Consider the following 26,599-nt stretch of genomic DNA (forward strand, 5'->3'; position numbering starts at 1 on the left):
TTCGACTTTTTATTTTATATTTTCTAATAGATAAAATATTTTATCTAATTTTTCTTTATTATTACATGGTTTGTCTGTTTTTATTAGTTTAAAAGCGCTTAGTGGTAAAGTTAGACTTTCACTACTGTATCCTTTATCTTTAGGCTTAATTGCGTAACAAATCACAAACTTTAGCGTGTTTTGCAAATTTAACATAAACTTTCAATTTTGGCAAATTAATACACAAACTTTTGATTTTTGGCAATTTTAGCACCGATCAATTTTTTCGTGAAAAAAATGCTGATGTGTACACCAGAATAACCACTATTCCGGCGTCCACATCAGCATTTTTCTCTATTTTTTTGAAGGAAAATTGATCGGTGCTAAAATTGCAAAAAATCAAAAGTTTGTGTATTAATTTGCCAAAATTGAAAGTTTATGTTAAATTTGCAAAACACGGTAAAGTTTATGATTTTTTACGCCATTAAGCCTTATCGTTATCATATAATGTATCTACAAAACTATAAGGTCTATAATTCATAGTTTTTATATTTTGATTTACAATATTTAAATTATTATTTATTTGTTTGAATTGTTCATCAATTGTAAACCTTTGTGTATCTCCTATTTCTTCCACTTATCTTATTAATCATTATATCCCATGCATTTTGCTATAAAATTTATCATTTGTTCTATGTTTGTCAGTTTATCTTCTAATAATAATAATTGATCATTTATTTCATTCATTTCTAATTGTCTATAAATTTTATTTATTATTAATTTTAAATAAATTTTTAATTTCATTTTCACTTATACTTAATTGTATTATTATATTTTGTATATATTGTCTACCATTTATATTAGTTGTTTTTATTTTTTTTTAATTGATTAATTAATTCTATATCTTCTTTGATTAAATTATTTAATAAGGAATTTTCTATTTTATTCATATTTTAAATTTATGGAGCTAAATGGATCTTTTATGTAAAGTTTAGGATTTAAATTCTTTTTTAGGAGAGAGAAAATAATATTATTTTAATATTAGGCACAAATTGAGAAATACCAATATTTTTTTTGCCAAATTTGAGAAATACCAATATATTAAGAGCACAAAAATGTCAAAACCCAAATTATTTGCACTCTCCCATGAAATAAAACATCTGTAGCACAAAAGGTTCCTTCATTTTCTTCAAATTTGATTAATATTACAAACTATAATAGCCAAAAACATAATCGAAATAAATGATTATACATAATCAATAATTAAAAGGCCGGATTATTAAGGTCCGTACAATTTTCATCGACTCGCTAGTTACAATAAATAAGATGAACTTTTTATGCTACAGATGTCCATCTAAACAACATTATCAAAAGATCTAGCACATTGAACAACACTAAATCAAAAGAATATGGATAATCCTCACGACCAATATTCTCTTACAGAACTACATCATAATAATCATATGATGTAGTTGTAACTCAAATAGTATAAGCGCTAGACAGAAAACTGTCAATGGTCATGATTCAATTCCTCCCATAAACGCTCCCCCAACCTAATTATAAAAAGAAAAAAATATGAATAATCTTGAGAACAGCATGCATGGAAATCATTCCCAATCTTCCATCAAATAAAACATTTGTAGCATAAAATGTTCCATCTATACAAACTATAATAGCCAAAAACCAATTATAATCCAAACAATTATTAAGATCTGTATAATATTCATCGATTCGAGAGTTTATAATAAAAATGATGAAGCATTGAAAGTTGGTTATTGTTTTTCATCTCTGAAACAAAAGTTTTTTAATTTGCAGCAGTTGTATTATAGGTGCATCAAAGATAAATGATATTAGAAGCAAAAGAAACAATTAATCATAAATACAATTTTGTAAGATTGAAAGAACAAATTAATCAGAACTAGGGCAATTTACTTAAGCACTAGAACCACCCCACAATTAGGAAATCAAAAACTAAGCATAACCAAAAGGATTATCAAGATCCCTACAATATTCATCGATTTGCTAGTTATTATAAATATGATGAAGAATGGAAAGTAGGTTATTGTTCTTCATCTATCAAGATAAATGATATCAGAAGTAGAAGAAACAATTAATCATAAATAACTTTTTAAGATTGAAAGAACAAATTAATCAGAACTAGGTGAATTTTCTTAAGCACCAGAACCACAAATTCTCAAACAATATAAACAATTAGTAAATCAAAAATAAAGCATGAGAACCATATAGAAATGAAATTTTTTGACAGAACAAAGTAATTGACAGCATCATGCATGCATGAATACAATTTTGCTTATCTTGGAAAGTTTTATGAAATTAATTAACCCTAAATCTCTCCCGCCCATTTTGATTGTTTATTTTGATTTTTTATCTGCAAATAGTAATTTCATCACCAAAATAAGTAAAACCCTAAATGTCTCCCGCCCTTTGGAAGAGGTACCAATCATACATTGCGTCTGATCACCAGGAAACACTGTTTCTCAAACCCTATATAACTGCTCGATATCTCTTCAGATTCTTGCATCACAAACAATCAACTCTTAATCACTTCCTCTCCTGAATATTTAAATACCATTTTGCCCTAATGGCCAACTCTTCAAGGGAAAATTCTCCAAACAAATCAAACAGCCCTAGTGATGAGGCTTTACCAGTCCCCACTCCTGCTCCACTTCCTATCCGTGCGATTCATTTTGGTGAAGGCTCCTCTTCAGTTCCGGTTGTCGGTCAGGGATTAATTGAAGGGTTTTCTTCTTCGTCATCATCCTCGCCGTCACCGTCACCTCCGCAGCGTAGGGTTGTTCAGATTGCTCTTGGAGGAATGGGTGCGGGTCGAGGGTCTGGCGATCCTCAAATGAACAGAGCATTAGCAAAAAACGATGATGATAATGTTGCTGAAAATAAACGAAAAAAAGGCGAAATGGATGCGCCAAAATCAGAACCAATTTGTTCAATATGTGGGAAAAGATTTGGTTCTTGGAAAGGAGTGTTTGGTCATCTCCGTGCTCACCCGGAACGTGAATGGCGTGGTGCTTTTCCACCACCTAAAAGAGTTACAGGTTCGTGGTCACCAATCAAAATGTCCGGCGCTGATGATCATCAGGCTCGGCAAGTGCAGTTGCTTGCTCCAACTATGTTGGATTTGGCCCGTGAAACCTTGGCTAAAATGCGTGAGGATTCAGTTGCTCCGGCTGCTGGTGATGGTGGTGGTGTTGCAAGTTCCCGAAGGGTTACAAATATCGATTTGAACATAGAACCAGGGTCTTCTTCCTCTCCTTCTCCTCCACGAGGTGGCCCTACGCTGGATTTGAACAAGTCTCCACCAGAGAGTGATGATGGTAATAATGGTAAGGAGTAAGGAGAAGGAGAGGCTGCATGCATGGGGTTTTATAGAAACCTTAGGCATGATATTCCATATGTTGTTTTAAGTGATGGTTATTTATTGGATGTCCTCTTTTTAATAATTTTTATATTTATTATTTATATGTTTGCACTTCAAATTTCATATTATTATTCCTTATTGCCTTTTATTATGAATTTGTATAATCTTTATTTTCTTATTCTTTTGGTTTGCTTTTATGTTCTCTGCCTTTCAAAATTTTAGTTCATCTTCTCTTGATTATGAAAAATTATTTAATTAACAAAGGGAATTGTGGTGGTCAATTAATTAAATTCGGTCGCAATATGTTTAAAGCGACTGCAAATATATGATTATATGTGGTCGCATAGGCTAGCTCTACCGTTGGAGATATTTGGAACAGTAAACAAAATAATGGTAATGATCTTAAAAAGTTTGAAGAAAAATTAGCAACAATGGATGATATTATAGAATAAGTTTAGTATAATTCATCAAAAAAAAAATATATGGGCTTAATGGCGAAAAGCCAAACTTTTACAACTTGTTATAATTTAAATCAAAACATTTAATTTTTATAATAATAGCTAAATTGTATTATTTTATTGTAATAATAGCCGAACTTATTTTTCTTTTTTTACAAGTTTGACCACCAATTTGACTATTATTACAAAAATTAAAAGGTTTGGTATAAATTGCAACAAATCGTAAATGTTTTTTTTTACCATTAGGTTTAATATATACAATAGATCTTAGGCTGACAGAGCCATCTGTAAATTAAGTCAATCCTATTATAGCACCTAATTAAAATGATGACAAAATCATCATTATAATATGAACACATTTATTACAATTTTTTCATCATTTCAATGAGGTGTTATAATATGATTGACTTAATCTACGGATGATGTGATAGACTCGGTTCATTTTATAATTTTTCCAAGTGTATTAATAAATAAATATACTAATGAATCAAAGCTCAAATGGTATAATCACTAGACAACAATCTGTAAGATTGTAGGTTCAATTCTTTGTACAAGCACTCGCCCTTTCAATTATAAAAAAATGGTGGATATTTAAGTATGCAAGATTTAAATTGTAAAAAGTTCTCCAAAAAACAGATTTAAATAGTAAAAGAATATTGATGGGATAATAAAAGAAATGAATGAATAATTAAAAGGAAAAAAATATAAAAAAATCCTCATAGTAATTATAAAAGTATAGATCATCCCTTTTTTTTGGTATAATTAAGCTCTTTTTATTTTCAAATAGAACAAATAACCCCTTTCGTGCAACACCATTAGTAACACTCGTTAATAACTGACATGTCTCTCATAATCATATTAAAAAAAGGCTCAAAAATAAATTAAAAGGGTTTATTTATTTGATATCAAAAAACAAGGGTTTAATTGATCAATTTTAAAAACATGAGGGTTTAATTGTGTCCAAAAAAATAAAAGGGTTAATCTGTACTTTTCAAAAAAAATTAAGGGGTTTTTTGTACCTTCTATCTAATTAAAAATATTCTATGAAAATAAAATAAATTTTAAAACACAAGATTAAGTAAATAAAATAGGGTATATGAAATGTACTGAAAAATAAAACATATAGAACAACTTCCGCTATGAGAAATGATGGAGTCTGCCTTCTGTTAAAACTCATTCATGAAGATTAATATTAGAAATAAGAAAAGTTATATAACAAAAGACATATATACGATCTTACAAATTTTGAACTACTAAATAATAGCAACAACCCAAGATATAATCAATAAAAATAACTGAAAACAAGAAAAATCTAGACATAAATCTTATAACACTAACACAACGATTATGTTCAGCAGGTGTTTTAATATATATTTTTTCCGATTTATCATTCGTTCCGTTTAACACGAGTATCTGATTATTTCATCTTCTCAGGTTTTGGATTTTCATTGGATTCCATTTCTTGTTCTAGAAGTAATATGCTAGCAGTTAAGGCGCAGCTTATATAGCTTACTACTTATGTAGAAATCATCTTAGAGCATGTGTTTTACTGATATGCACTTCAATATCATCAGCTGAGACAAGGAGTGTGTGTTGTTGATGTGGCAAATCAACATGAGGCTCGTGTGTGAGAATTAGTTAGTAAAGCAATGAGAGATAGTTAGCAGTTGTAGCTAGTTGTGTTTGATTCTTTTCTTAAGAAATAACTGCTCTCCTTGATCTATAAAAGGACTGAGTTAGTTCATTCGTTGTAATCAAGAATTTTGAGTAATCAATAAAGCTTTGTTTTTCTAATATGGTATTAGAGCTTTTGTGCTCTTGATTTTGTTTTTCATCAGAATTATTTTCTCAGTAGCCAAACAGCAGTTTTCTCAGCAATCAAATAGTTACTTTCTTTAGCTTTCATCAATGCGAATGCAAATCCAAAACCTGAGAAGATGAAATAATCAGATACTCGTGTTACCGTTGAAACCTACTATTTCGGATCTTCATCTTCATTGAGATTCAAAAAAGATAAGATTCACAACCTTCCAATTTTTTAGATCTACAAGAACTTGAATTTAAAGCTCCACGCTAAATATTCTTGATAGATTTAAAAAATCTAATCAAAAGAGGTATAAAATACCATATAAATTTTATTTAAACATGATAAAATAAAAAATCCAAATCGAGAAAAATTGTCTAATAAAGACTTATTGAATTAAAAAGTAGATTTATAATAAATAGTAATATGAGAAGATGATTTTTCAGTTAGCCGAAACATTCTTCTTCCACCCTCAAAAAGATGAAGAAAATGAGAAATTTTTTTAGAGAGAAGAGAGAGTACGAATTACATAAAAGGAGAGTGAGAAACATATCCTACTTGTTTTAGTCCTCCTAAAAAATAAAAATAAAACCTTAATCCACTCTCTTCTTAGGTTGCATTTGAAATTTCACGAATGATAACTATGAATAGTTTCTTCTTTCCTTCTAATGGTTTCTTCTTTCCTTCCAATTTTATAATTTGTGTATGTGTGTCCATATTTATGATGATCTCATAGATATGCTGCTATTTCTTTGTACTAATACAAACTCTAGAGGTCGTATTTTTTGGCTTTCTCTGTATCGAGAAAGTTTTTACTTTCTTAAAGAATTTTATAGTTTGTCATATATAGTTTTCGTAGTGTTTTAAAAGTCTTATATGTTTTTTTACATTTTCTTCCTTGGCAATTAGAAGCATGTTTTTTTTGGAGAACTTTATAGTTTAACTTAAATGACTTATAATGTTTTGAAGTCTTACCCATTTGTTGGCGACATTAATGATTTGCCGTGTTATGTTCCTTTCATGCTAAATTTGTTAGTCCAGCAATTTGAAAGTCTTTCAAGTAGATTGCTATATGGTAAAATTCCGCTGACATGTTGATATATTGGCTGAAAAGTTATGTTGGTATGAAAGTAAAATTTAACAATCAAAATAAAACGAATTATAGTTCGATTATTAAAATAACACAAATCGGTGGTTTGGATGTCTCGTGAACAATTACCCCTAAAAGCAGCAAAATATCTATAATGGAAAGATGAGACCTAGTCGAGAGAAGTCATGATGTTGGTAGGAAAAATGAGGAGAATTTGAATGGAGGGATCAATTATAATGGATAGCAATAGTGGAATCAAAATGGGACCATAATGTGATCGAACCAATAAATCAGACAAATTTAGTAGGGTTGAAGATTACATGACCACGTGGAGTGGTGATCTTCGATCAAATTTTGCTAAATTATTAAAAAAAAATTATTTATGGTCTATGTTTTCTGAAAATTAGTTTTACCATTTTTACTATTTTTTTTTTTGGATAAATGATTACTCCAATAATCAAGAGTAGTGATGAATAGAGTCAGAGGCTGCCCATTGTATGCTACAAAGTTTCAGAACCGTGTTCCAAGCATGTCAAGCAAAACGGCAATGAAGAATCATGTGGATACAAGACTCTACCCCAAAACATAGCATACATGAAGGATTAATAGACAGAACTCCCTTTCGAATCAACATAGCATTCGAAGGTACGCTATCTCTTGCCAAAAGTCACATGAAAAAATTAATTCGAGGAGGGAGTTTGAATTTCCAAAACCTTTCTAAGAGTGAATCATTCAGCTGAGCACAATTCTGTCGGAGAGAGTTGAAAGCCGCTGGACTGAACCACTTCCCCTGCCAATGAAACTTATCAGGTCTGTTTGAAGGAAGATGGCTGGATATCTGCTGCTGAAGAAACCGGAGATGTGTTTGTTCCCCTATCCGAAGACGACGCTGCCAACTGAACTGGAATCGCTGCTGATTATAGTCAAATAATCCGGCAACTGTAAACTGCTTGTTACGGCTGAGAACAAACACATCATGAAATTGAATGCGAAGAGAAGGTTTGACAGCCCAAGGTTCATTCCAAAATCTGGTATTATTCCCCAAGCCGATGGTAATATTCAGCTGTGAATTAAATTCTAGCCAAACCTGCTGATTTTTGACGCAAACCGCGTGAATTCCTCTCCACACTTGCGATAAACGTCGGACATCAACATCTTTGATATCGACCAATTGATCAAATGGGAACTACATGAAACAACAAGAAATCAAAGAGAACTTCTATCATAATTCATAAGCTTCCAAATCCATTTTAAAAGCAAACTTTGGTTTTTTCGTTTTATAAGAGTTATACCAAGACCTCCATCGATAAATGACAAGCAAACATCTGCCCAAGATACTTCACTGAAACCAACTGAAGATGACGACCCACTTCATAAGAAACGTTGCATGGACTGTTCTAACGACAAAGCTACGGAGTTAGGAATGTTATAGGTGCAAATATAATAAACCGATAAGCTGCAAAGCACAGACTTAATTAAAGTGAGACGCCCATCCGGAGATAATAAGTTTTCTTTCCATCCTACAAGCTGAGAAGAAAAAATATGAATAATTGGATCCCAAAGCTTAGCTTTAACCGGTTTCAAGGAAAGAGGTAGACCAAGATATGTAATAGGAAATTCTTTGATTTTACAGTTGAGAATGCGAGAATCTTCTACCAGAGAATTATCATCCACATTGATACCGATGATGGAAGATTTATGATAGTTAATATCAAGACCAAACATCAGCTCAAAGCATCTAAGAATCCTTAATAATTTTTTTATCATCTCCATATGTTTAGGCACAAATAGTAACGCATCATCTGCAAACTGCAGGATAGAAATTGGTTCAGCGTATCCATCCACATGAATGCCGTCTAAAAGACCCAAACTGATAGCTTTACTGAATAAAGCCTTAAGACCTTCAACTGCAAGAACAAAAAGCATAGGAGAGATGGGATCACCTTGTCTGACTCCTCTTCTCATACTGGAATTTTTCGTAGGGCTACCATTCGCAAGGACAAACACTTGAGAAGTCTTGAAGAACGAAGAAATACAGTTGATCCAAATAACCTCAAAATTTATTTCTAGCAAGAATTTAGGATAAAATTCCAAGATATGGAATCGAACGCTTTTATAAAATCAAGTTTAACGAGAGAAATTTGATCTTTGCGGTCATGAACTAAATGAATCGAATCTGAGGCTATCATATGACACTCATGAATATTTCTTACTTTGATAAAACCAAACTAATTTTTTGAAATGAGAAGAGGAAGAAAGGAAAATAACATGTTTGATAGGACCTTTAAAACTAACTTAAAAATTCCATTGATCAGACTAATAGGGCGAAAATCCTTGATATTTGTAGCACCTTTCAACTTCGGCAAAAGGACTAAGAAAGCAGTATTTAGATTCGCAGGAAATAAGTCAGTTCGATGAAAGCTGAAAAATAATTCGAGGATATGTCCTTTTTCATAATCTTCCAAGCCTTCTTGTAGAAGAAATAGTTGAACCCATCAGGCCCCAACGTTTTGTTATCGTCACAACCAAAAAGAGTAAGGTATATCTCCTCTTCCGTAAAAATAGAGGTAAGGTTCGCAACTTGATCGTCAGATAATCTTCGAATGGGCAAAGCATCAACATAATAGACTACAACAGAAGGCGACTTGAAGAGGTTCTAATAGAAGAGCTGAATGTGAAGTTTAATAGTGGCCGAAGTAGTAAAACACTGATTATCCACAAGTAACTCAGTTATAAGATTGTTCCTGGAATGAACGGAGGCCGCTATGTGAAAGAATTTTGAGTTCTTATCACCCGAAATGTTCCAGTTCAGTCTAAAACTTTGATGCCAAAGGGACTCTTGATGTTTTGAAATCAAAGATAGCTCATTACATAAATCATATTAGACATCAATCTCTTGAGGAGATAAAACCCGATGGTCAGCATCACTTTCCAACGCCTCTATGGAATTTTCAGCCGCTGCAAATCTGGAATCTAAATTTCCAAAGCAATTAATAGTCCACTCTCTAATTAAACTTCTCAATGCTCTGAGCTTTTTAACCAAGCAATCATTTTCCGGAGCTGCTGAAATTTCAGCCCAAGAAGTAGCCACAAAATCATGGAAGGAAGAATTACTCCACCAAGCGTTGATTGATTCGAACGGCTTAGATCCCCAGTCAATAGACGCAGCAGAATAAAACAAAAGAGGATAGTGATCTGAGAAGTTCCTTGGTAATGATTCAAGAGTCAGGTTCGGCCAAAGGGATGTTATGGCTAAAATAAAACAACGATTGATCTTTGAACGTGATTTGTTATTATGCCGTGTAAAAAGACGGCCTTGAAGATTTACCTCTATATGATTTGAAGCTTGAATGAAATCAGAAAACTGTTTCATTCCAATAGAAAACCCCACGCAGTTAAGCCTCTCTGACGGAATCAAAATCTCCAACCAAGAAACAAAGCATATATGTTTGAAGTTCAACAAGAATCTCAGACCAAAAAACTGCCCTATCAGCAGGTTGCGAGCAGTCATAAACCAAAATAACGGAGAGGAACACCCGAGCAAACAAAATCGATACAAATCCATCTAGGGAAAATAAGAATTCTAGTAGCCAATAAAACTTTCTTATCCAAATGCAAAGAAAGCCTCCGGAGGCTCTAGAAGAAGGAGAGAAACATAAATTATAATCAAAATGAGGCCATAAGCGACTAATAATAAAATCATATATCAACTCCCGTTTAGTTTCGACGAAACCAGCTAAAGACAATTGATGCTGAGAAATAAAAGAACGTGTAGCCCTTTGCTTTCTAGAATAGGTAATACCTCCACGACAATTCCACGTAATATATAAAATTGAAAGGAAACGACATAAAAAAGATTATAAACCTTGACTGACGATAACAAAGGAAAAGATCAAACAGACCTTGAGAAGTCTTGTTGAATTTTCTACGAAAGGAGATCAATAATTGATGTTTTGTTTTCTTCTGAAAATAAGTCAAGTTGCAAGCCCATGCCTCAAATCTTCCTTGCTTCTGTTTCCTTATTTGCTGCTGCAAAGTTTAGTTTGCTCCTATGACGAATAATGGCATTCGAGAAGGAAGATTCACTGCTTCCTGGTAATGTTAGACCTGAATAAAAATTCGCATTTGTGTTGATACGTTTGTGTTTACATCTCGATTCAACGAAACCCAGAAAACCCACTGGAGTTTAATAAGCCGAAGGGCTAGAAGCTGACAGTCCCTCCCCATATGCTGGAATAGTTGACTGCTTCTCAGTTAATGGCTCATTACTGAATGAGGGCTGCACAAATGCAGGAGAAGAAACTTATGTGTGTCCTTTGGTATTAAGAGAATCCATACTGTTAACATCTAGTGGCATATCTAAATCAGAAAAGGAACATTGACTCGATGAATCATTTGAAGAAGAGGTGTCCAAACCATCTCATTCCTCTAAATCAATGGGCAAATCCGATTCAACAACTCGGATATTAAACTCCTTCTCAGCAAATAAAAGAGTAACAGACTCTCGAATACATTCATTCGTCATACAAATTAGAATAGATCCAGTATCAATCCTCTCTTGCGATAAAACCATAGGATGAACCACTATAGCGTACCCATAACGGTTACCTATTTGCATAAAAAGCTCCTCGTCCTATGCACCAATTGGAATTCCAACAATATTAATCCAAACAAATATGCCCTTACTGACAGTAAACTTGTCAAAAGGTTTAAAGGAATAAAATAAATCCTGAAGCGAAGGAAACGTGATTGATTCAAAAACCTATCTGGCATCTCTAGAACGGAATTTGATTAGCAGTTCTGATCATCCCAAAAAAGACATTGATTCATAATCCACCTCTTTATTCTACAGATAAGATGAAACTTGCAACAGGGAACGTATATGTTTGAAGGAAACGATGAGAGAGTTTGAAAAATCTGATTTTAGTTCCATTGTTGGCGAATACTGCAGAGGTAGGGCAAACGATCTACTATCACAAATAGATGGTTTGAAAACATGTTGCTGCTGCGAGATGGGTTTCTGAGCTAGACGTGCAATATTGGTATCCTTTAAACCATTGCTTAGAAAAACCCTAGTTGGATACCTAGCGTCAAAATCCTTGATACGATAATAACCGATGCTGACTGAATTCAAACGCGCCTTAACTATCTTCAAATCCTCTTCCGGATTAGGTCTGAAAAATCCAAATCGCTTGTTTCTTACATTACGCTTCCTTGCCAACGAAACCCTTCCAACAACTCCAAACTTCAAAAAAGCCTATTGAAGATTGATATAGTTCCAGGAGTCCGGTAATTCTCAAAGTAAAAAACAGGATTATGGCGTTGGGATGACTGCTGGTACGGTGGTTAAAACTGGGTGACCGGAGCTTGGCGGTTGGAGGTTTGGTGTTTAGGGTTAAGGTTGGGGTTGAAAGACATGACGTTAAGGTTGGAGGTTTGGTAATCAATAGAAGGATTTGGTTTCACTAGTTATTTTTCATCTTTTACGCATTTTTACTAATTTAACTTAATACTTGTAAAAATCATTGGACGGTTCTGGGGTAGTTTAGAACCGGCCGGTTCACGGATTGGCCGGTTTGATAAATCTATTTTTTTAATTTCATTAAAACTAAATATTAAATTAAAATATCAAAATATCAAAATATGGATCTCATTTAATTGTAACTAACATTTTATGTATTTAGAGATAATTAAATAAAAAAATTACTGCAAAATTAAATATTAAATTAATACCATTCAAATAAATATATTTAATATACTATATATATTTTTAAAATAATTAGTAGTTTGAAGATATAAAAAGACAAATATTTAACAAATATATATTTAATCAATGATTAGAGCTAGTCAAGCTATAAACATGGTAAACTATTTAGTAATTAATCATATATGTATATACAATAGGTAGTTTAGTTTATTCTTTTAAGGGTTGGGACCGGAATCGCCGATTCCGGTTCCAAGAAAATTGGAACCAGCCCCAAACCGACCTCGGCACGGTTTCGGGCCGATTTTGGCCTGATTTCTGTTTGACCGGTTCTGGGCCAGTTTACGGGCTGAATCGGCCTATGGCCACATCTAGGAACATCTCTATATGTATTATAGATTATTTTCTTCACTTGCAGAAGATAGTTGTGAGATAATTAACAATATACTTCCTCCGTCCCAAATTGATAGGCATTTTAGGACAAACACAAGTATTAAGGAATTTAGTAAATCTATGTAAAATGGGTAATTTCATAAAAACATACCACACTTACCCTTATTTAATGCAGTGTTGACTTTGTCTTTTAGTGGTGTTTGCTTTCTTTTTAATGAAATATAATATAGTTAATGAGGGTATTCATGCCATTTTATCATTTTAACAATAAATGACTGCCTATAATTTGAGACAAAGAAACTTGGAATAGTGCCTATCAATTTGGGACGGAGGGAGTATATGTTGATAGGAGTAAAATTACTCCTATATTTCGAGTCGTTTTTACGCATCTTTAATCGTTTTTATCGTATTATTCATACATTATTTAGTATTTTTATGCTTTATGATGTGTGTTAGTGTTTCAAGGATTATTTAGTGATTATGGAGCGTTTTGAGTAATAAAGAGTATAAATCGTGGATTAGATCGAAGTCGTGAAGTTTGGGAATGAAGAAAGCACATTTGCACACATGAAAATCTGACCCCGACGTATTCATTGACAATTTTGGAGCAGTTAAAGACTTCAAATGACTTTATGTTCTTCATAAGAAATAAAGTAGACATCCTAATCTTTCCAGAGGTTCAAGAACCGACTCATTTGGAGTTTTCTACATCGAGTTATGAAGTTTTGAAGTTAGCAGTTGTGCAGCTGGAATTGGGTCTCGAACGAGAATTTAAGGTCTCGAACGAGACCATCGAAATTTACTCACAGAGAGTTGTTTTTCGAACGAAAAAAAGCATCGAAACTTCAAATTAAATCATGTCTCGAACGAGACATGCATTTTCTCGAACGAGACATGAGAAAAAGGGCTGAATCAGTGTTCGAATTGGATTCTTCTCCTATTTCAACTTCAACGCAACTCCTAATCCAATTCCGACTTGTATTTGGAGTTATTTTATTATTCATGGACTACCTCCACTATATAAAGGCATTATAATAGCATTAGTCAGGAATCAATCAATAGATTAGACATTAGATTACATTAGTTATAGTTTAGTTTTTATTAAATAGCTTTTAATTTAGTTTTTTCCAGCAGTTTATAAGTAGTTTATAATTAGTTTCTGCAAGACGATTGTTGAAGATTTCAAGCTTAATCAAGACGATTCTTTCCGAAATTGACAACTCCGGTATTTATTGTTTAATTATGCTTTCTTCTTCATCATCCTTCTTGTTTTGTTTCAGTTTTAATATGAGTAACTAAAACCATTGTTCGAGGGTTGATATGAACTTATAAATTGGTAATTACTTGGATTGGATGGATTAGTGTTAATTCGTGTCTTAATTATTAATCTTATTGCTTGGATTAAATTAGCTACTTAGTTCATGATTTTGTGTTTAATTAACTAATTGAGAGATTGTTAATTAAATAGACATAGATAATTAAGAACTTAGAGAAAAACGCTGTGAGAGCGGGTTGGAATTTAGGTAGTCGTTGAGTTTGCTTCATAATTATAATTTGATTATTTAATTCAGTTTTAATATCGTGAGAGCGAGTTAATAATTGGTTAGTTAATTAGGTTGTGATTTTATTCGGATCTTTGAGGCTTGAGAGGGCGGGATTCGGTGCTTTAGAATAGCTCGATTCGCGATAAAATCACTAAGAAATCCTATTCCATAATTTTACTTATTTATTTGGGATTATCAATCCTTGAACTTTTTAATCTTATTGTTTTAAACCCTATTTTATTATTTGTTTTCAGTTTATATTAGTTTAATTAAATTACAAAACCCTATTGATTTTTTCTAGCTAGCCGATTAAAGAATATTTGAAATTAGTGATTAAGTCCATTGTCTCTGTGGGATCGATACTTGGTCTTCCAAGTTATATTACTTGAGCGATATCGTACACTTGCGATTATTTGCCAACAAGTTTTTGGCGCCGTTGCCGGGGACAATTGCGTACTTAATAAATTAAGAGTATTATATTCTTGATTGTGTTAGCCTTTATTTTCTGTTTTTTATTTTGTGTTTATTGGATTTTACGTGGGGTGTTCTTGTTTTTGGGTGTGCAGGAAGTTTGATATTTGTTGGTTTATCCTCAATTTGTTTTTGTGTACATTTTCTGGAAGGAGTAATGTCATGGAATCAAAATTATATGCAGTACCAAAATTTTCAGAATAACTGTGAAATTTGTGGGGATTTTGGTCATACTCGAGCTGACTGTCATGTACTCTATCCAGATTAGAATGGACATGCCAACTATATGGGTGATCAATGGCAAGCTAGTGAAACTTATGGTTGGAACGATATTTGGGAGAACTTCAATGAAAATTTGAACTTTAATTCAAGTTATCACCCACATCAAAACGAATGGGATTTCAATTCCAACTTTGATAATGAACCACAACAATCACCGGATTTTCAGCAAAATTGGAACGTGGATGAAGGAAGCAAGATTGACGAATTCATTGAGGAGATGAGAACCGGTTTTCAAAATCAAGCCGCGGTCAACCACCGTCTTGAGACGCAAATTTCTCAATTGGCTATTTTGATTCAAAATATAGCTCAAGATGGTCTACCATCTACAACAGAATCAAATCTAAAAGAGCAAGTAAAAGTAATTGAGCTTCGAAGCGGAAAATCACTTGACAGTCCATATGTTACGAAGGTGGTTCAAGTTGACGATGTGCCGATCAATAGTGAGGATGAGATGGCTGAAATTCCATATGTCAATGCTTTAGTTGGACATCATCCAACAAAGGTATATGTAGAGGTCGAAAAAGAACAGTGTGAGGATGGTGAACTTGAAACTCCAATTTTCCACCCAATTACAACATCCATAAGCTTAAATAATGAAAGTGGAGAGCAATTTGGTATTACGGTACTCTACGAGGAGTTTAACAAAGCCTTTGATTTCAAAGATCCATTCTTAGAAGGGTTTGATTCCGAGTATGATGGAAATATTACTAAATATATGAATATGCTTCATACTCCTCATGTTCCCTACTATAGAGTACAAGCATACTCTATATCATCCAAGTATTATTTGAAGGAGCCAACAAGGAAAAAGAGGAAGAAGATGCTACCAAGACGGCTTCCTCATGTTAGGTTTTATTTTTAGCAACCTTATGCGAAGAGTCAAGCTTTAGACTCTAACTAAAGCGCACTTGGGAGGCAATCCCAAGAGGTATTATTTTCCTTTCATCTTACACTCATGTTTTTCAATTTTTTTTTTATTATTTCATTACACTGAGGACATTGCATGAAATAGTGTGAGGATGGGGAAAAAACATATCGTTTAGTTAGGATTTTTATTTATTTATTATTGTTTGTTTATTTATGTTTTCTTAGGTTTAGTTTGTTTTTTTTTAGTTTGTTTTTCTTGTGTTTTCATGCTTTAGTAGATTGTATTAGGGTGTTTTAGGATAGTCGTAGTTTTTTACAATGCCTTGTATCGCTTTAAATCTTTGTCTTTCAATTATAAAAAAAAGTGTTAGTTGATTTGGTGTTATCTTTTAAATTTGTCAATTTTAGATTTTCCCAAATCAATGAATGTATAAACGCGACTTCTTAATTCGACAATTGATAAGTGATGCTTGCTTAATGACTTAATAATTCGTTGACATAATCCGATGAAATAAGGGTGAATTCGAAATTTAGACTTGTTCAAATCGTTGAAACATAATTGAATAACTTGATGCGGACTCATGACATGTCGATTGTTTATTTGTATAGTCGTTTTTAAACTTTTGGCATAAGTAGCATAATTTTTATAGGAATTGAGTTCATGGCATAACATTACACACTTTTGAGAGTTTTGAGCTTAATTTCCTTGTTGTGAGTGTTGATTTCGTGTTTTATTCCTAGAACTTGCCCGGTGTCCGTTTAAAGTTACACGATTGAGTTTTCAACAATTAAATGATTATGGCAATTAGGTATAACCTTTCTTTTAGACCACTTAAATAGACTACCCTTATCCCCTAGATTACACCAATTTGAGCCTTAAGCCTTTTTATTGTTTTTACCATATTTTACCCTTTACCGTTCTATATTTTACCTCTTTTGTTTACCTTATCGACTTAAGATATTATTTGTTATGACTATGATGAATATAGGTGATTCGAAACTCAAGATTAGTGAAAGGAAAAAGTGAACTACATTGTGCTTACAAAGATAAAGGTTGCGCCTTGAAAAAAGATTGAAAAAAAAAGAGAGATAAAAATTTGCAAGCAAAAGCTTCAAAAGAAGAAAAAAATTCTGAGATTGCAAAAAGCAATGAGGAGAGCGTAATTCAAAAAGAAAAGAAAGTTATAAGTTCACATAAACGCAAAACCGAGTTAGATCAACCTAGAAGATAATAGTAGTAATAAATAGTGCATTAAGTTGATAATTAGCCTTTGTTTAACCTTTTTACCTACCCTTTACCTTAGCCATATTACAACCCAATAAAAGACCATATGATTTTTGTTGATTACCGAATCAAGTAGCGGAGTCCGGGACTATGAGCAAGCTTATGGTGAGTATTCATGTTTTCAATTGTGAGTTTTTTCTTTGATATATACCCTACTTGTTGATATATTGATGCCATTAGCTTAGTTTTTACTAAATTGTGCTATGATTTGCCTAAGTGAGAAATTGATTATTTTCCATGTCCCGCGAGTGATAGTGAAACTTGAAGTGTGATTCAATTTGACCTTGTACTAATGAGTTAGTAACCTTTGTTATATTGAATTATGTCATAAATTATTATTGTTATTTGATTGCATCACTATTTAGTTGTCGGTTTTAGAAGTTTCGTTTTTATATTGTTCATAGGTTTCGGGGATTTCTATTATTGATTTATTGTTAAGATTGTGCCAAGTTTTCTAACATATTTTGTAGAGTAAGATTTATTTCTTGCTTGAGGACAAGCAAAGGGTAAGTGTGAGGATGTTTGATAGGAGTAAAATTACTCCTATATTTCGAGTCGTTTTTACGCATCTTTAATCGTTTTTATCGTATTATTCATACATTATTTAGTATTTTTATGCTTTATGATGTGTGTTAGTGTTTCAAGGATTATTTAGTGATTATGGAGCGTTTTGAGCAATAAAGAGTATAAATCGTGGATTAGATCGAAGTCGTGAAGTTTGGGAATGAAGAAAGCACATTTGCACACATGAAAATCTGACCCCGACGTATTCATTGACAATTTTGGAGCAGTTAAAGACTTCAAATGACTTTATGTTCTTCATAAGAAATAAAGTAGACATCCTAATCTTTCCAGAGGTTCAAGAACCGACTCATTTGGAGTTTTCTACATCGAGTTATGAAGTTTTGAAGTTAGCAGTTGTGCAGCTGGAATTGGGTCTCGAACGAGAATTTAAGGTCTCGAACGAGACCATCGAAATTTACTCACAGAGAGTTGTTTTTCGAACGAAAAAAAGCATCGAAACTTCAAATTAAATCATGTCTCGAACGAGACATGCATTTTCTCGAACGAGACATGAGAAAAAGGGCTGAATCAGTGTTCGAATTGGATTCTTCTCCTATTTCAACTTCAACGCAACTCCTAATCCAATTCCGACTTGTATTTGGAGTTATTTTATTATTCATGGACTACCTCCACTATATAAAGGCATTATAATAGCATTAGTCAGGAATCAATCAATAGATTAGACATTAGATTACATTAGTTATAGTTTAGTTTTTATTAAATAGCTTTTAATTTAGTTTTTTCCAGCAGTTTATAAGTAGTTTATAATTAGTTTCTGCAAGACGATTGTTGAAGATTTCAAGCTTAATCAAGACGATTCTTTCCGAAATTGACAACTCCGGTATTTATTGTTTAATTATGCTTTCTTCTTCATCATCCTTCTTGTTTTGTTTCAGTTTTAATATGAGTAACTAAAACCATTGTTCGAGGGTTGATATGAACTTATAAATTGGTAATTACTTGGATTGGATGGATTAGTGTTAATTCGTGTCTTAATTATTAATCTTATTGCTTGGATTGAATTAGCTACTTAGTTCATGATTTTGTGTTTAATTAACTAATTGAGAGATTGTTAATTAAATAGACATAGATAATTAAGAACTTAGAGAAAAACGCTGTGAGAGCGGGTTAGAATTTAGGTAGTCGTTGAGTTTGCTTCATAATTATAATTTGATTATTTAATTCAGTTTTAATATCGTGAGAGCGAGTTAATAATTGGTTAGTTAATTAGGTTGTGATTTTATTCGGATCTTTGAGGCTTGAGAGGGCGGGATTCGGTGCTTTAGAATAGCTCGATTCGCGATAAAATCACTAAGAAATCCTATTCCATAATTTTACTTATTTATTTGGGATTATCAATCCTTGAACTTTTTAATCTTATTGTTTTAAACCCTATTTTATTATTTGTTTTCAGTTTATATTAGTTTAATTAAATTACAAAACCCTGTTGATTTTTTCTAGCTAGCCGATTAAAGAATATTTTAAATTAGTGATTAAGTCCATTTTCTCTGTGGGATCGATACTTGGTCTTCCAAGTTATATTACTTGAGCGATATCGTACACTTGCGATTATTTGCGATTATATGTTACGAATATTATAACGGAAAAAATGAGCAAGACAGACATACAATAATAGACACTATATGAGTAGATCCATTTGTGGCTAATAACAACTTTCTTTCCAATCTTTCTGATGTCCGTGACTATATACTCCTCCATATTTGGTTTGACATCAACTAGCTCATTCATAAAGATGCCAACCTTAGACCCCGTGAAAGTTAGACTAAAGTCTATCATTTCCTCCATTGACGTGCCACATTACATGTGCTCTCCTTTAACCTGTGACTTACATTTGTCCACTATTAATTTTGACCCTTCTAGATCCAGGCTTGATGGAACTTTCTCAGAATCTAAGGTAAGGAAACAGCGGGATGGATTTGGCAGCATGTCTAGATAAAATCCTTGCATCCTTTTTAGGGTTAGAGGTAAGAAGCCTGAGCTTCATTCCCGCTCGAGATTATCGTACAGGAAGTATTGTGGTATAGCCAATTATATCCATCGTCATATTTTTGGCTGGATGGTCGTATTTCACCTTAGCATCATTAATAACAAAAGCACCAAAATCATCATTAGATCCCATATTTCAGAAAGTGATGTTATTTAAATATATTGACGTTGAAAATTAGCTAAAGAGTAAATATATATGTTCATATCTAATATTTAAAATGAGAAAAAAAAATTGGTCCTAACTTTTTACCTAACACAATAATCTGACAGATAGCTTGTGGAATTGGAATATTATCCAGTTTCTCATGCCTGTATATTTCGGTCAGCCCTTTATAAGTATGACTACACCTTGTCATCATTTGTTTGATCACAAAATACACAATATGAGAGTTGAGACATACAATGGAAAAGACGAACAATAGGTTAATGTTTAGATTGAGGGTTTTTATAGGAGGTCGCCTTATTATGAGGATAAACACAATACATTCTTAACTATGTTAAATCCCTAAGAATTCTTCTGAAAGTTGATGTAAGAAAATTATAAATAAAACTTATAAAAAAATTCAAATAGTTTTGAATCATATGGGATTCATGTTGTTATGGAAAAGTGACAAGGCTAAATTTAGTACATAGACAATTGTTATGTGTTGGTCATTGCATTTTATAATATGTACAAGGTTAAATTTCATGCAGTATATAGAAATATATTCATTTAACCATCCTTTTTTATTTTGAAGGGGGCGGGGCGGGGCATGAATTAGACTCTATTACTAGACTTTACACAATTAAACTTGTTTATGGGCCGGATTCGGGCTGGACTTTTTAATTTTTTATACAAGTTCAAGCCCGGTTCGAGATTTATATTTCCTACCCAAGCTCGGCCTATATTTTTGCGGGCTCCGGCCGGACTTAGGCGGACTTACATGCAAAATCTATATAAATAGAAGACTAACTCTGCCCATAAAATAGCTGGCTTTTTTCGAGTTCGAGTCGGACTTGGGACAAAAAAAACCATTGTCCAAGCCTGGTCTTTTCACAGCCTATGAACAGGTCTATATGCAGTAAGGCGTTATCTTAATTATTTAGGTTGTATACTCTTTTTTTTTTCTCAATTTATTTTTAAAATTCAAATTTCATGGCCATAGTGCATTGACTCTATTTATATGGATAGTTAATGTTTTCATTCTTTAAAATACTCAAATTTGAGTTGCCTCAACTACCACAACCAGTCTACATTATATTTATAGAAGTGATATTCATTTAACAACACAAATAGCTTATTATGGATCAATAAAAGAAGTTTTATTTTGACGTATAAGATAGAACCATGTGATGTTATTTTTAAAAGGTTGTCATAAAAATTCACCAACTTTACACGTTTTCTCAATTTAATCACGTTCTTTAAAACTTTTTTATAAAAATACACTAACTTTCATTTTTTTTTCCAAATGCATACACAGTGATGGCGTGACACTCATTCATTGGTGCAATTTGATGAGGTGTAAGTCATTTTTAACCAATAAATGAGTGACACGTCAGCACCATGTATGAATTTGGGAAAAAAAATGAAAGTTGGTGTATTTTTATGAGAAGTTTTAAAGAACGTGATTAAATTGAGAAAATGTGTAAAGTTGGTGAATTTTTATGACACTGACTCTTTTTAAAATAATATTGTTAGTCCTTATTAAACACACCCACCTGAGGAATTCCTATCAAAATTACCTATAGAAGTTGTAACAATGTTAGAAAATGAAAACATTAAATAAAATTTTAATAATATTATAATATGCGAAAATTAAATAGAATCATAATAATGTTATAACAGGCATAATTCAATAAAATTGCTCTATCCCTTGCACTAAATTAAATATTTTTTGTGGTCACCGAATTACAACTTTTTTTACAAAACGGTTATCAAATTATAAAATTTATAAAATGGTTACTGTTGATAAAAATTGCTGCAAGTGCACAGTGTCAACTCGTAATATAGACTGTGAAGTCCAGATATCGTACTCATAAGGAAAGCAACTAAATACACCCAATTAAGATACTCAATTTGGATAGCCAAAAAGATAATTTGGTGGAAGTGATTTAAAATTAATAAAATAGAATTAAACAGATTTAATTTAGAATAAAATTAAGCTTTGAATAAAAATGGGTTTAAACAATAATAAGGAAGATCAGGGATTATTAATTTTCTTTATGTCATTAATCTCATGGGATATTTGGATTATGTTATCAATTTATGGTTCAGGCTAGTCTAATGCATCTATAACTCTCTCTCAAGCCGCTATAGATAAAATAAACAAATAACCAATTAATAGGCAAATTACTCACTCTCGTGTTATAAAATACCAAATCAAGTGATTAAATGATATTTATTAAGCAAACCTCAAGAACACGTATTCATTAACTCACTCTCGTGTTATTAATTCATACGTTGTTAATTAACTGATCTATTTCAATTAAACTCTCTCAAGTCATAATTAAAACATAGCGCAGTGAATGAATTGGCCAAAAACATTCAAGCATTATGAGCATTAATTAATACATTATTTTAATAACAATCCAATATCCCAATATGATTAAGTATACATAAGTCCGATTAATAATTCTCAAAAATGGGTTTAGCTACTCATATTTAAAGGAAATTCAACAATAACATATATGGAATTCATGATTAACAAGAACACAACGGTAATTGATCTCTCAATAATGTTGTACCTTAACTCCGGAATTTCAATATGTTTTGTGTAATAATCCCAAACGATAGAGTAGAAATGATACTAAAATAGACTACCTCTAATGGCTTTGTCTATGATCTAAGATGAAAACTACAAAGGTGATCTCAAAGATGTTTAAGATCCCGAAAGATTATGTTTGATCTCCAAAAGAAGATGTTTTTCTCTACACAAATGCAAGCTATTTATAGAGTTGCTAGGAGTGGAGCTCAAGCCAAGAATCTCTATTCTCTTCATGGAATTTGAGTGATGATCAAGCTTTGGATCTCTTCTTTCCATGTAGAGCGGAGTGGAAGCAAGTTCTTCCATAACCGTCTTGAGTGAATCATGGTTCACTTATCTCGTTTCCATAGATAGCTTGATTAAATCTCATCTTGATACATACTTTGAGTGCAAGCCAAGGAAGATCTCTTTGAGTGTGAACCCAATATATGTTGCTTATGGAAGGTGTGTGAGTGTATCGGCCAAGAATCCCCACGCGATTCTCAAGAATCGGAGTTGAACTCCGAGATCAGAAGTCAGTCGGCCCTTGGCCGGCTCATAGTCGTGGGCCGGCTGAAGGCCGGCTGAGCTGCTGCTTCTAGCTCATTTCTGGTTCGGTTCGGTTTTGACTCGGTTCGACCCGAAACTTGGTTGGCTTTCTTGAACTTGACTCGAATCCTTCTGGCTCTGATTATTTTTGCATTTTAACTCTGTTTTATTCCTAAAACTCAAGAAACATTAAATATTTACATTCTATAAATAATTTAACAAATAAGTGAAATTAACTAAATAAGCGTATATTTTACATCATAAAATACTAAAAATTAGTAACTAAATAACCTCTAAATGACGTAAAATATACACTTATCAGTTACCGCACTATAGTTTTTTTATAAAATAGTTACTGCACTATTAAAAAACTATAAAATGCTTATCGAACTATTATTATTATTATTTTGTAAAAAGGTTACAAGCTTATTGCCTTTGTATACATATTTTTCTCGACCACATCATCATGTTTGGTAACTATTTTATAATTTTGTAAAATTCTATAACTAATTTGTTAAGAGTCTATAATTTTTTTTGACAATCATATAACTTTTTATGATTTAGTAATTGTTTTATAGAAAAGGTATAATTCGGTGACTGCAAAAATATATAACCTCATTTACATTAAGAAACAGGTTATTGACGAAGGTAAATTTTGTTGTTAATAGATTAAATTTAGTCGCAAAATATTAATTGTGGAAAAAAATCTAAATATAATAAGCTTTAATGTAAAAGGTATTTGGGACGATAAACTATTATTCTCTCGCAATTTACTCTGTGGATATATATTTTCCGGTCCCTAAAAGGATCATTACTCTATTAGATTTAATAATAGAGCAAGGGTAGGTAATATTTATTCAGTGCCAAAATATTGTTTTAAGGGGAAAAGGATATTAAGTTTAAAATTTGTTGATGAACCGGAGGATGATGAGTTGCTATAACAAAATTGCAAGAACAAGTCAAAATCCTCTAATGCTAAATGTTTGCATTTTTTTTATGTTTTAGCATTGATACGCAATCCCACAAAACCTTGTGAAAACATTAAATTGGATCCTTTAAGGATTAGGCAATCCTGTCACGGCCCAGTTCCATATCGAGACTAGCGCTAGGAAATGATAGCAGTAGCTCTGAAACCTGTAGGAAACCTAATTTACTATATCACATCATCACGCTGCTTTCAAATTAACACAAGCATTTTATAGCAAACATACAAACGAGAGTTATAGAAACGTGCTATCTGAATATATTGGATTTCCCCGCATAGTAAAAGCATGTTGTTTCTTTTTATGAAAAGGGGAGTGGAAGATCTGAGGTACAAAATATGCACTTCAATTCAAATATCAAAAATTGCTTAAAACCGTTGATCACGTCAACACCCAACTAATGAATCATATGTCAACATGCTCAAAATACATAAAAGAATAGTTAGTGTGTCTACCTCTTGTAGAGATCCTAAGAGATTCTTCAAACGCCGAAATTACAACGCCTCTAACTCGTCACGATCAAGACATTAATCAAATGCTCCCGGTTTAAATTGAGCAATTCTGTATTCTCCGATTGTTGATCCAAATACGACTTGCTCTAATTCGGTTTAGAAGAATTATGTATGAAGTTTTCATGCCAAACACTTTGAACTTGAACTTATGATCTTTTAAAAATCTTGCTTTTAGAAGTATCAAGGACAATGCCACGAGGCATAATTGTAATGATTAAAAAGTAAAAACGACAGATTAAGGTCAAATAATAAGAATTTGGACCAAAGCGAGTCTAATTTTATCGTAAAATAATAATTTAAATGAGAAATTATTATTATTCGATAAATTGAATTTAATCGGGACTAAAGAAAGATCATTAATTAAAATTAAATAATTGGTAAGTCCCGAGCTAATAAATTTTTCAATAAAGTTCGTAAAATAAATTTATGGATCTAAGATCAAATTTTGTAATAAATTGGACGAAAGTATTGTAGTAAGCGGAATTTTAATGTTCGGAAAAATGAATGTAAATAAATAAATTGGAAAGTCCGGTCTAATAATTTTTGCGCCAAGGTCTGTGAAATATTATTAATAAGTAATTGTCAAGTCTTCATAATTTACGAAACCATTTTAAAATTGGACCCCACGATTAATTAAGAAATTAGGTTAAAATACGAATTAAGCTACTTGAGCTTAATTGCAAATTAAATGTTTACAAACGTTATGAAAAAAATCCAAACATTTCATCTTTTTAGCGATTTAAGCCAAACATTTAAAATGTTACGAAACTAATCCAAACGTTTAAAACGTTAAGAAACAAATCCAAATGTTTCACCTTTTAAGTGATTTAAGCCAAATGTTTACAAACGTTATGAAACAAATCCAAACTTTTTATTTGACTTAAAATATCAAAAAGACTCAAACCCTCTCTTCCTTCCTCTCCACAGCCGAACCCTAACCTCCTTCAACCTAACTTCACCATTCTTCACCCAACTTCAATAATTATGGAGGCAAACAATCACAAATTCAAAAGAGACTAAGGTATCAATTTATGGATTTGTTGGTTAGTTTTAGTGATTTTAATTATAAAAAATATTAGGGTTTGAGCTTAGGTTTGACGTCATATGTTTTATGTTTAATAAGGGTGAAAACTATGATTTGGAGTTAGAATTTTGAAGTTTTGATTATCAATCACGGAGGAATTCACTCGGCCAAGGGACTAATCGATGAAGTTAAGGTAAATTTTTGAAATTCAAAGGTTTCTGAAGGTTTGAGTTGGTTTTTATGTGTTTTATTTGAGGTTTGAATGAGTCTGGTTGAGTTTTGGCTAAGTATAAAAACTGTTTTCAAACTTGTTGAGGAGTGAAGTTTGAGCTGCGTTTTGAAGGGTTTCAAGTTGGTTTTATTGTCGAAAAATTGTCAGATGTGAAGTCGATATGTTAGACTATAAAGTGGTGGTGGTGGTTCTACTCTGGTGAGCTGAACCAGTCTGCTCCGATGAGCAGAACTGACCTGCTCACCGGAGCAAGTTTGCTGGAAATGTGATGGGCAGATTCTGCCCAGCAGCAGCCAGCCCATGGGGGCTGTTTCAGAAGCCCCTCATCCGCTTGTACGTCCGTCGAAATTTATTCGGTCCTTAATGAATATTGTAGATAGGATATCCGAGAGTAAGAATGCATAATTTGTTTGGTGATTGGACGTTTTTAAGTATATCGTTTATTCTCTCAAAGTTGACTAGTTAGTCACTTTGAAAAATATTGAATTTTAAGGGAAAAAGGCCAATAAAATAAATTAAATAGTCAGAAGTGTAAAATGATAATTATCGAAGTTAGATAGGATATCGACTTCGGAAAGGTCAGATTAAAAATGAGTTAGACGCATTTTAACTTAAGTATAACACAATTTTAAAACTAGTGTTCAAGCCAAGTTTGAGGGCGGATTCGGAAGTCATCCTAGGTGTTTTTCATGTCGGGGATTGTGCATATGGCGTGAGTGTATGTCAGACTA

General features: G+C 32.5%; 2 protein-coding genes across 2 annotated transcripts; one reads left to right on the forward strand and one right to left on the reverse strand.

The window, feature by feature from the left end:
• The first annotated feature begins 2,581 nt into the window (after positions 1-2,581).
• On the forward strand, positions 2,582-3,352 carry LOC126687540 (uncharacterized). Its single transcript, XM_050382101.1, has one exon. It carries the CDS (start codon positions 2,582-2,584, stop codon positions 3,350-3,352), a length of 771 nt encoding a protein of 256 aa, XP_050238058.1.
• A 3,908-nt stretch (positions 3,353-7,260) lies between these two features.
• On the reverse strand, positions 7,261-8,693 carry LOC126687541 (uncharacterized). The gene is made up of 4 exons (XM_050382102.1): positions 8,178-8,693; positions 8,021-8,080; positions 7,442-7,914; positions 7,261-7,384 (listed from the first exon to the last, which is right to left on the reverse strand). The coding sequence occupies exons 1-4, from the start codon at positions 8,691-8,693 to the stop codon at positions 7,261-7,263; spliced, it is 1,173 nt and encodes a 390-aa protein (XP_050238059.1).
• Positions 8,694-26,599: the final 17,906 nt, after the last annotated feature.

Source organism: Mercurialis annua, linkage group LG6, assembly GCF_937616625.2.
Source record: "Mercurialis annua linkage group LG6, ddMerAnnu1.2, whole genome shotgun sequence".
In the NCBI taxonomy this organism is placed as follows: Eukaryota; Viridiplantae; Streptophyta; class Magnoliopsida; order Malpighiales; family Euphorbiaceae; genus Mercurialis; species Mercurialis annua.

Bases quoted from the DNA above. Each gene is read 5' to 3' on its own strand.
- LOC126687540 (XM_050382101.1), top strand. From the start codon at position 2,582: ATGGCCAACTCTTCAAGGGAAAATTCTCCAAACAAATCAAACAGCCCT.
- LOC126687541 (XM_050382102.1), bottom strand. From the start codon at position 8,693: ATGAGAAGAGGAGTCAGACAAGGTGATCCCATCTCTCCTATGCTTTTT. The intron at 8,081-8,177 runs GTTTATTATATT...CGTCATCTTCAG, and splicing joins CTGTGCTTTGCAGCTTATCG to TTGGTTTCAGTGAAGTATCT. The intron at 7,915-8,020 runs GTATAACTCTTA...TGTTTCATGTAG, and splicing joins ATTTATCGATGGAGGTCTTG to TTCCCATTTGATCAATTGGT.